A 12,500-nucleotide genomic window follows, 5' to 3' on the forward strand; every position below is an offset into this window, starting at 1 on the left:
TCCACAATTCATCGTTTATTCTTCTCCATAGTTTTTCATTACTTCCATCTTCCTCATTCCTTCTCTTCATCACCCCTCTTTCTCTTCTCTTCTCCCCCATCTTCCTCCTCCTCCTTGTATGCCATCTATCTTTATTTTACACTAAAAATTCATCCCGAAATATTGATATCTCTTCGGAGGGGGGAAATGACAGTGCAATTCTTCACATTCGAACGAGAATTAATCTCTCTCTCTCTCTCTCTCTCTCTCTCTCTCTCTCACCAGCTCTGCATAAATCGTATCGTATTTTGACAAGTGTGTGTACCTGTGTGTTATAGCATCTATATAACATCTTTTTTTTTAAACTGTATTATTATTATTATTATTATTATATTATTATTATTATTATTACAAACTAAACTATAACCCTAATTGAAAAAGCAAGATGCTATAATCCCAAGGGCTTCAACAAGGAAAAAAGATATCTCAATGAGGAAAGGAAATACGGAAATAATAATGGAAATCACAAAACATATTTGTAAGACTTCGTACAACACGACATTATTACATGAACAATTCTCTTATTCTGTAGCCAAGGGTGTTTTTATGATGTTAATTCTTGCGACGCTAAGCATTGTTAAACAAGACAGGGGTCCCTTTTGCAATTCTGCAACTTCGTACGAATGGCAAAAGTTCTCTGGCAATTGCTTTACTTTGTAAGCAAACTTGTATTACGCCTTGTTTAACACAATTCGACTGGATGCAAGAGTCCTCTGAAGTTCCATATTTAAGCTTCCATTCTCTAGTTTGTTTGGCCTGACGTTTAGTATGGTTTATGATCATAATATATAACTTTCAAGATATTATAACTACAAAAAATAACCAATAGATAATTCTACATTTTCGCTTGAGGAGCCAAAATTTCTGGCTTAGTTAGCATTTTCTGTTACAATTCTTATGGGTTATATCTTCATCTTGTCTGATAAGAGCCTCTGGGGGGTGGGGGGGGGGGGGGGCATTCTGCCAATCTTCTTTTCTGACTAAGTGTCGCAGAAGTCATAAGTAAAGATCTATTCTTTCATAGAAGGGTCTAGGTTAAGGTTTAAGTAGGATTCATAAAAAGACGTACTCTTGGTTACAGATATCGTGAAAAGACTTCTGTTTGTTTTACACAGACAAACTGAAACTTGCTCTTTCTTTCAAACAGACAAACTGAAACTTCTCTTTTCTTTCAAACAGACAATCTGAAACTTCTCTTTCTTCAAACAGACAAACTGAAACTTCTCTTTCTTTCAAACAGACAATCTGAAACTTCTCTTTCTTTCAAACAGACAATCTGAAACTTCTCTTTTCTTTTCAAACAGACAATCTGAAACTTCTCTTTCTTTCAAACAGACAATCTGAAACTTCTCTTTCTTTCAAACAGACAAACTGAAACTTCTCTTTCTTTCAAACAGACAAGCTGAAACTTTCAAATACAAAATTTGAAAGTTCCATTTGCTTTGCAGAGATGACCTGAGAATTCTCTTTGTTTTACAGTGGCAGTCTGAAACTTGTCTCTCTCTTTCAAACACAAAACCTGAAAGTTCTCTTTGCGTTACAGAGATAACCTGAGAATTCTCTTTGCTTTTACAGAGGCAGTCTGAAACTTCTCTCTCTTTCAAACACAAAATCTGAAACTTTTTGCTTTACAAAAAACAACCTGAAACTCTCTTTGTTTTACAGAGACAACCTGAGAATTCTCTTTGTTTTACACAGACAAACTGAAACTTCTCTTTCTTTCAAACACAAAACCTGAAAGTTCTCTTTGCTTTACAGAGACAACCTGAGAATTCTCTTTGTCTTACAGAGGCAGTCTGAACTTCTCTCTCTTTCAAACACAAAATCTGAAACTTTTTGCTTTACAGAGACAACGTGAATCTTCTATTTGTTTATTTACAGACGACATAAAACTTCTCTTGGTTCTATACAGGCAACGCTAAACTTCTCTTTGTTTCATACAGGCAACCTGACGCTTCTCTGTCTTATAGAGACACCCTGAAAAACTTCTCTTTGATTCACACAGACAAGCTAAAACATCCCTTCGCTTTGTAAATTATCTATCAGCAAAACGGTGACCAAAGTTTTGAGGACATATTTGATTAACATCAGGATCCAGAATCTTCATTTCAGGAAAGTGTCAGAATTTCTAACAAACTATTCCCGTTTGCCAACTGCTTTCCAATTCCAGCTAACAAGTCGACATCTCTTTTCTCTTCCTCAATCACAAAATGACCCGTCACCTTTGCCAACTTCGCAGGGAGAGGAATAAATCCTCTTAATGCTGTACTTCATGGGGCTTCGTCAATACTCTAAAGGGGGAGAGCGTCAGCTTGTTTTTTTTTTTTCTTTTCTTTTTTTTAGTTGCAATGTTGATGATGCTAAGATTGTAAAATGTAGAAGAATAAAAGCAATGTAGACATTTGATGTCTCGTTTTGAGATAGGATTTTGTAGCGATTTATGGGAAAGGATGGATGCTAGCCCTGGTCTTTCTTATGTGATTAGGGGAAGGGATGGATGCTAGCCCTGATTTTTATGTTGATTTAGGGGAAGGGATCTATGCTTTTCCTATCCTATCCTTTAATTTTTTTTTTTTATCTATGCATTTGTTTGTTAAATTGCTCATTTACTGAATTGTTTATCTATATATCCATTTACTTTTCAGGGTGGGGTACAATTGAAAAAAAAAAACCTTGTGACTTGTATGATCATGTTATTGCTGAGAGAGAGAGAGAGAGAGAGAGAGAGAGAGAGATTGCAGCTGGAACAGAAGTAAGAGGTTCGTTAGGGAATTAGCTATAAACTGGAAACCAAGGGTGGCCAAAATACTGGACGTGAGTGAAATAATAAAATAATTCTGTCATATATTTTACAGAAGCTAACGATCTAGTTTATATACAGGAACGTGTTGGTGTGTGTGTATGTGTGTATGTGTTTGTTGTATGAGAGAGAGAGAGAGAGAGAGAGAGAGAGAGACCGATGAGAGATTGTAAATATCGTATTCGGATAAAACGTTTCAAATGATGATATTCTCTCTCTCTCTCTCTCTCTCTCTCTCTCTCTCTCTCTCTCTCTCATACAACAAACACATACACACATACACACACGAGTTCCTGTATAAACTAGATCGTTAGCTTCTGTATCAGATATGACAGAATTATTTCACTCACGTCCAGTATTTTGGCCACCCTTGGTTTCCAGTTTATAGCTAATTCCCTAACGAACCCTCTTACTCTGTTCCAGCTGCAATCTCTCTCTCTCTCTCTCTCTCTCTCTCTCTCTCTCTCTCTCATACAACAAACACATACACACATACACACATACACACACGAGTTCCTGTATAAACTAGATCGTTAGCTTCTGTATCAGATATGACAGAATTATTTCACTCACGTCCAGTATTTTGGCCACCCTTGGTTTCCAGTTTATAGCTAATTCCCTAACGAACCTCTTACTTCTGTTCCCAGCTGCAATCTCTCTCTCTCTCTCTCTCTCTCTCTCTCTCTCTCTCTCTCTCAATCGAGAGCAGCTTATTTTTGTTTTCGTCATACGTTTATCAATTTATATTTCTCATTTCCATTTTCAAAGCCAGATCTCTCTCTCTCTCTCTCTCTCTCTCTCTCTCTCTCTCTCTCAATCGAGAGCAGCTTACTTTTATGTTCTCGTCATACGTTTATCAATTTATATTTCTCATTTCTTTTTTCAAACCCAGATTATTATTATTATTATTATTATTATTATTATCATTATCATTATTATTATTATTATTATTATTATTATTATTATTATTAATGTTAATGGCAAATCAGAGGAGGTGTCTGTGGTGGTCTATTGGCAACGTTCCTGCCTGTCGATCTGCTAGACTGGGGTTCGAGCCTCGCTCAAGCTCGATAGTTTCTAGTAGTCTTCAACCTCGGCATCCTCGTGAGCTAAGGATTAGGGATTTTGGGTTCTACCCTTTAAGACACCAGCAGCCATTGCCTGGCCCTCCTTGGTCTTAGTTTAAGCATTTTATTGGTTTTATTGTGAATACCTTCACGTGATGAAAGCGATTTTGTATCGCCATGATCAGAAAAGCTGTACTAGTCTGGGCCACCCAAACTATAGTCCATTTCTTTTAGCGAAGCAGATTTGCACCGACTCGCAACGGTGCCCTTTTAGCTCGGAAAAGTTTCCTGATCGCTGATTGGTTAGAATTATCTTGCCCAACCAATCAGCGATCAGGAAACTTTTCCGAGCTAAAGGGGCACCGCTGCGAGTCGGTGCAAATATACCTCGCTAAAAGAAATTGACTTTAGGTTGGTTAGCTGTGAGCGATCGGACAAAATTCTCCCACCGTCACCAATCCCCAGTTTGCCAGCGTGTTAGTGTAAACTGACTAAATCCCCTGGCATGAATTATGACATATCCTGCAGTGGACTAGAAACAGCTGCATTTATTGTTGTTACATTTACGACCATAAACGAAAAGGTCAACTACCTCAATCCTACTCTAATATCCCCAACTGGGACCATGTTAAGGTCAGCCCACTCTAAACCTCTCCAAACAACACTTCACAACCTCCTAAAGGTCAACTCAACCCAAAAAAAGAGACTCTTTAGCTATGGTAAGCAGCTCTTCTAGGAGGAGGACACTCCAAAATCAAACCATTGTTTTCTAGTCTTAGGTAGTGCCATAACCTCTGTACCATGGTCTTCCACTGTCTTGGGTTAGAGTTCTCTTGCTTGAGGGTACACTCGGACACGCTGTTCTATCTTATTTCTCTTCATCTTGTTATTTTGAAGTTTTTATAGTTTATATATAATAGATTTATTTTAATGTTATTCTTAAACTTCTCTTGTAGTATATTTCCTTACTTTCTCTCTCCACCCTGAGCTATTTTCCCTGTTGGAGTCTTTAAGCTTATAGCATCCTGCCTTTCTAACTATAGTCCATTTCTTATATCGAGGCATATTTGCACCGACTCGCAGGGGTGACCTTTTAGCTCGGAAAAGTTTCCTGATCGCTGATTGGTTAGAATTATCTTGTCCAACCAATCAGCGATCAGGAAACTTTCCCCAGGTAAAAGGGCACCCTTGCGAGTCGGTGCAAATCAGAAAAGTTTCCTGATCGCTGATTGGTTAGAATTATCTTGGCCAACCAATCAGCGATCAGGAAAATTTTCCCAGCTAAAAGGGCACCCCTGCGAGTCGGTGCAAATATGCGCCGATAAAAGAAATGGACTATAGATTTGTAGCTTAGCAAGTGATAATAATGATAATAATAATAATAATAATAATAATAATAATAATAATAATAATAATAATAAACGTTTGAAAGGTCAAATCCCAGAATATTCAACACCTAAAACTCTTCTTCTTTCAACAGATGACTCCACCGAGCGGTCGATGGACGAGGGTCCAGTAATTTTCCTCCCAGCGGCGTCGAGGGCCGTCGAGTGGGTCATCTCTCAAAGAAACGAAAACTGGGGATGGGGCTGCGACACCGCCAACACTGTGCTGGCCCTCAGACTGGCCAACGCCACCTGGTTTTCGAAGGGGAACCTTGAGGCTCAGCTGGCGATCAAGCAGATGGAGTTGGAGCTCATCCTCAAGATGTGGAAGTAAGTAAGTGGTTTGGCAAAGAGAGTGAAGGGAAGATTTGAAAGTTATTATTATTATTATTATTATTATTATTATTATTATTAAGAGGAGTTACAGGAAATTAAAGCAGGTACTGTCGTTTTATATATATATATATATATATATATATATATATATATTATATATATATATATATATACATATATATGAATGTATATTATATAATGTGTATATATATACATATATATATGAAGTATATATATATACATATATATATATATATATATATATGTATATGTATAATATGAGAATGTATATTATACAATATATGTATATGTAAATTATATATATATATATATATATATATACATATACATATAAGTTCACGTGCATATGTCTATGTGTGTGATTGAAAGAGAGAGAGAGAGAGAGAGAGAGAGAGAGAGAGAGAGATAGTGTTTGTGTGCGCTTGCACCCATACTCATAATTTCCAGAATCTGGTAAAAGAGATAACCAAACTCCAAAGTAACTTCAAAAATATATAGATAAATTCTGCTTACTGAAGGCACTTCCAAAGTACAATTCCAACCGAAGCATCTCAATCATTGCATCTGCAAGCAAAGATTGTATCTTAAGCGACAATTGACGCATGCTCATCGAAGTGACCGGAAAATGAAGGAAACAGATGAATAAATCAAATTCCAACCGAAGCATCTCTATCATTGCATCTGCAAGCAAAGATTGTATCCTAAGCAACAATGGACACATGCTCATCGAAGTGACCGAAAAAAGAAGGAAACAGATGAATGAATAAATAAATGAATAAACAGATAGATATATGAATAAATCAAGATTGCATGTTCCACCAGACTGGATAACACTTGGAGTAATAAGAGTGTCGTCCGGGTGGGTTGTTGGAGGTCGTAAAATGTTTTTACTGCTTCCTGCATCCCCGAATATCTCACTTCCTGGGGTGTGAACGAAGCCGAGGGTGACGTTATGTGATGTTACTTGTGACAGAAAAATAACGGGAGGTAACGGGGAGTTATATAACGATCAAGAAAAGCTAGGGTGGTATTTTAGCCAACAATTGCTGTTGGTACGGGTCTTTTTCTTGTTCGGCCCGTAGCGAGAAAAGCTGGAGATATTTGCGTAATAGAGTAAATAGAGACGAAATTTCGAGTTGCTAAATATCTAGTTCTGTCGTCTGTGATCTGAGATGTCTTATTTCCTGGCGGAAGAGCGAAGACGAAGATGATGTTATGTGATGTTTTAGTGATAGATAAGACGTGACAGCCGAAGGTGATGTTATGTGATGTAATTAGTAACAGAGGAATAGCTGGAGGTCACGGGGATTTATGTAACGACCAAGAAGAGAGGAAGAAGTCTGTGTTACAGAGAAAATAGGGAGGAATTCATGAGGGCTAAATACTTATTTCTGGCGTATGTCTTCCAGACAATAGTGAGGAAGAGTTATAGTTATTTACAAAGTTTTTATGATAACAATTTGATGGAATGACATCACGTGAATGTAAAATAATGATTAGTATGTGATTTCTTTGAAATATATACTCCAGATAGATTCTATTAGATATTCTATCATCTTTATTGTCCTATAATTCTAACTCTAAGTGTGTAAATTATGAATAAATAAGATTGAAATTAGGAAAGTAATTGTGTAAGCAAAATAACTCATTTCATCCTACACCAAATTAAGAAATAAATCTTAACATTCAGATACTTCTAAACCCCAAAATCATAAGTCTTTTGAAGAGAGTTCGATTTCATCTATTGTTTTTCCAGACCTTCCTTCTATCTATATTTGTCTTTCATACTTCATTTCATGAAAAACTATTATACATCCCAACAGATTTCATCAGTATATTTCCAAATAACATTTCATAAAAAGAAAAAACACTTTTCTTACCTTGTGCGTTCTACATCTTCTTCTCTCTTCCAGGCACAAAGAAGAACCAATAACAATCGGCCATCTTGCAGTTAATGTCATGACTTTGGTAGCTCTCTGCAAGGACCCAAGAGCCTTCTACTCCAAGGATCTCGTAGGTGAGACACTTACTTTTAAGGAGTTTTCAGGATGGCTATTAATTCCAAGGGACATTTTATGGGAACTACATATTTTACATGACAAAAATTCCCATTAAATGGCATTTGCCATTTTCTGGACCATTCTCCTAGCTTCATTAGATCCTCTCTTAAGGCTTCTACGTCTCCCGAGTTCGCAGCATTTATGCCTAGTTTAGTATCTTCGGAAAATTTAGCTATTCAGCATAAAAGAATTTTGATTAGAACTAGCAACATATTGCATTATATTCTATTATAAAGACACATGTCAAATACTAAGAAAAAATATTGTACTACAAAGGAGTTCCCGGGTGTGCTATTGGAGGAATTACATACTCTAAAGGAGTTTTTTTTTTTGGAGTGCTATTAATTATAAAGGACATCTTATTGGAACTCTTACTCTAAAGGGGTTTCCAGGAGTGGTATTTACTTTAAAGTATCTCTTAGAGGGACTACATACTCTAAAGGGTTTTCCAGGAGTGCTATTCACCTTGAATGATATACTAGAGGAACGGCATACTCTAAAGGGTTTTCCAGGAGTGCTATTCACCTTTAATGATATATTAGAGGAACGGCATACTCTAAAGGGTTTTCCAGGAGTGCTATTCACCTTTAATGATATATTAGAGGAACGGCATACTCTAAAGGGTTTTCCAGGAGTGCTATTCACCTTTAATGATATATTAGAGGAACGGCATACTCTAGAGGAACGGCATACTCTAAAGGGTTTTCCAGGAGTGCTATTCACCTTGAATGATATATTAGAGGAACGGCATACTCTAAAGGGTTTTCCAGGAGTGCTATTCACCTTTAATGATATATTAGAGGAACGGCATACTCTAAAGGGTTTTCCAGGAGTGCTATTCACCTTGAATGATATATTAGAGGAACGGCATACTCTAGAGGAACGGCATACTCTAAAGGGTTTTCCAGGAGTGCTATTCACCTTTAATGATATATTAGAGGAACGGCATACTCTAGAGGAACGGCATACTCTAAAGGGTTTTCCAGGAGTGCTATTCACCTTGAATGATATATTAGAGGAACGGCATACTCTAGAGGAACGGCATACTCTAAAGGGTTTTCCAGGAGTGCTATTCACCTTGAATGATATATTAGAGGAACGGCATACTCTAGAGGAACGGCATACTCTAAAGGGTTTTCCAGGAGTGCTATTCACCTTTAATGATATATTAGAGGAACGGCATACTCTAGAGGAACGGCATACTCTAAAGGGTTTTCCAGGAGTGCCATTCACCTTGAATGATATATTAGAGGAACGGCATACTCTAAAGGGTTTTCCAGGAGTGCTATTCACCTTGAATGATATATTAGAGGAACGGCATACTCTAAAGGGTTTTCCAGGAGTGCTATTCACCTTTAATGATATATTAGAGGAACGGCATACTCTAGAGGAACGGCATACTCTAAAGGGTTTTCCAGGAGTGCTATTCACCTTGAATGATATATTAGAGGAACGGCATACTCTAGAGGAACGGCATACTCTAAAGGGTTTTCCAGGAGTGCTATTCACCTTTAATGATATATTGGAGGAACGGCATACTCTAGAGGAACGGCATACTCTAAAGGGTTTTCCAGGAGTGCTATTCACCTTGAATGATATATTAGAGGAACGGCATACTCTAAAGGGTTTTCCAGGAGTGCTATTCACCTTTAATGATATATTAGAGGAACGGCATACTCTAGAGGAACGGCATACTCTAAAGGGTTTTCCAGGAGTGCTATTCACCTTTAATGATATATTAGAGGAACGGCATACTCTAGAGGAACGGCATACTCTAAAGGGTTTTCCAGGAGTGCTATTCACCTTTAATGATATATTAGAGGAACGGCATACTCTAGAGGAACGGCATACTCTAAAGGGTTTTCCAGGAGTGCTATTCACCTTTAATGATATATTAGAGGAACGGCATACTCTAAAGGGTTTTCCAGGAGTGCTATTCACCTTTAATGATATATTAGAGGAACGGCATACTCTAGAGGAACGGCATACTCTAAAGGGTTTTCCAGGAGTGCTATTCACCTTGAATGATATATTAGAGGAACGGCATACTCTAAAGGGTTTTCCAGGAGTGCTATTCACCTTGAATGATATATTAGAGGAACGGCATACTCTAAAGGGTTTTCCAGGAGTGCTATTCACCTTTAATGATATATTAGAGGAACGGCATACTCTAGAGGAACGGCATACTCTAAAGGGTTTTCCAGGAGTGCTATTCACCTTGAATGATATATTACAGGAACGGCATACTCTAGAGGAACGGCATACTCTAAAGGGTTTTCCAGGAGTGCTATTCACCTTGAATGATATATTAGAGGAACGGCATACTCTAAAGGGTTTTCCAGGAGTGCTATTCACCTTGAATGATATATTAGAGGAACGGCATACTCTAAAGGGTTTTCCAGGAGTGCTATTCACCTTTAATGATATATTAGAGGAACGGCATACTCTAGAGGAACGGCATACTCTAAAGGGTTTTCCAGGAGTGCTATTCACCTTGAATGATATATTAGAGGAACGGCATACTCTAGAGGAACGGCATACTCTAAAGGGTTTTCCAGGAGTGCTATTCACCTTGAATGATATATTAGAGGAACGGCATACTCTAAAGGGTTTTCCAGGAGTGCTATTCACCTTGAATGATATATTAGAGGAACGGCATACTCTAAAGGGTTTTCCAGGAGTGCTATTCACCTTTAATGATATATTAGAGGAACGGCATACTCTAGAGGAACGGCATACTCTAAAGGGTTTTCCAGGAGTGCTATTCACCTTGAATGATATATTAGAGGAACGGCATACTCTAAAGGGTTTTCCAGGAGTGCTATTCACCTTTAATGATATATTAGAGGAACGGCATACTCTAAAGGGTTTTCCAGGAGTGCTATTCACCTTTAATGATATATTAGAGGAACGGCATACTCTAGAGGAACGGCATACTCTAAAGGGTTTTCCAGGAGTGCTATTCACCTTGAATGATATATTAGAGGAACGGCATACTCTAAAGGGTTTTCCAGGAGTGCTATTCACCTTTAATGATATATTAGAGGAACGGCATACTCTAAAGGGTTTTCCAGGAGTGCTATTCACCTTTAATGATATATTAGAGGAACGGCATACTCTAAAGGGTTTTCCAGGAGTGCTATTCACCTTTAATGATATATTAGAGGAACGGCATACTCTAGAGGAACGGCATACTCTAAAGGGTTTTCCAGGAGTGCTATTCACCTTTAATGATATATTAGAGGAACGGCATACTCTAAAGGGTTTTCCAGGAGTGCTATTCACCTTTAATGATATATTAGAGGAACGGCATACTCTAAAGGGTTTTCCAGGAGTGCTATTCACCTTTAATGATATATTAGAGGAACGGCATACTCTAGAGAAACGGCATACTCTAAAGGGTTTTCCAGGAGTGCTATTCACCTTGAATGATATATTAGAGGAACGGCATACTCTAAAGGGTTTTCCAGGAGTGCTATTCACCTTTAATGATATATTAGAGGAACGGCATACTCTAGAGGAACGGCATACTCTAAAGGGTTTTCCAGGAGTGCTATTCACCTTGAATGATATATTAGAGGAACGGCATACTCTAAAGTGTTTTCCAGGAGTGCTATTCACCTTGAATGATATATTAGAGGAACGGCATACTCTAAAGGGTTTTCCAGGAGTGCTATTCACCTTTAATGATATATTAGAGGAACGGCATACTCTAGAGGAACGGCATACTCTAAAGGGTTTTCCAGGAGTGCTATTCACCTTGAATGATATATTAGAGGAACGGCATACTCTAGAGGAACGGCATACTGTAAAGGGTTTTCCAGGAGTGCTATTCACCTTGAATGATATATTAGAGGAACGGCATACTCTAAAGGGTTTTCCAGGAGTGCTATTCACCTTGAATGATATATTAGAGGAACGGCATACTCTAAAGGGTTTTCCAGGAGTGCTATTCACCTTTAATGATATATTAGAGGAACGGCATACTCTAGAGGAACGGCATACTCTAAAGGGTTTTCCAGGAGTGCTATTCACCTTGAATGATATATTAGAGGAACGGCATACTCTAAAGGGTTTTCCAGGAGTGCTATTCACCTTAAATGATATATTAGAGGAACGGCATACTCTAAAGGGTTTTCCAGGAGTGCTATTCACCTTAAATGATATAATAGAGGAGCTACGTACTTTAAAAGATGCTCAATGAGTGCTGTTTACTTTAAATGATTTATTGGAGGAACTGCATATTCTGAAAGAGTTTCCATGGGGGGCATTTACTGGAAAGGATCTATTAGAGGAACTACAAACCTTTACGAAGGTTTCAAATGTGCTAGTTACTTTGAAGGGTTTCGTGCGTGAAATATTAGCCTTTAAGTAATTTTGAGTATTGCTCTTTACACCAAATTATGCCATCAGTTACTTTCATTTAAGGGTTATATAAATATGCTAATTACTTTCAAGTATATCTTAAGAGAACCACAATTAACTACAAATGTTTACATTGCACTTCAAGAACATTAAGTAAGATCTATTAGTAAGAGCTATCTTCTTCATAAAAACCTTGTTCAAAATGAATCTTAATTATAAGAAGTGAAACAAGATGGAAATAAAAAAAATGGGGATTCACTTTCATAAAGTTCCAGGAGAGAGAGAGAGAGAGAGAGAGAGAGAGAGAGAGAGAGAGAGAGAGACTCTAACTCTCTGGGGCCAAATCCCTCCAAAAGGAGAAAAGGGTACATGCTGAAATGATCGCATAAAAAACACGACGAATAATCTAAAACAGAAGAAAAAGTCT

The 12,500-nt window shown here is 37.7% G+C and overlaps 1 protein-coding gene across 3 annotated transcripts in view; it reads left to right on the top strand.

The window, feature by feature from the left end:
* LOC137628913 (uncharacterized protein CG3556-like) overlaps nucleotides 1–12,500 on the top strand; it is a 243,830-nt gene that overhangs the window by 206,393 nt on the left and 24,937 nt on the right. For all 3 annotated transcript variants that reach the window (XM_068360191.1, XM_068360193.1, XM_068360194.1), the window contains exons 3-4: nucleotides 5,387–5,621; nucleotides 7,562–7,665. In XM_068360191.1, coding sequence (XP_068216292.1) covers nucleotides 5,387–5,621; nucleotides 7,562–7,665 — 339 coding nt within the window. The remainder of the gene's footprint in view (nucleotides 1–5,386; nucleotides 5,622–7,561; nucleotides 7,666–12,500) is intronic.

The sequence above is a fragment of the Palaemon carinicauda genome, chromosome 36, assembly GCF_036898095.1.
Source record: "Palaemon carinicauda isolate YSFRI2023 chromosome 36, ASM3689809v2, whole genome shotgun sequence".
Classification (NCBI taxonomy): Eukaryota; Metazoa; Arthropoda; class Malacostraca; order Decapoda; family Palaemonidae; genus Palaemon; species Palaemon carinicauda.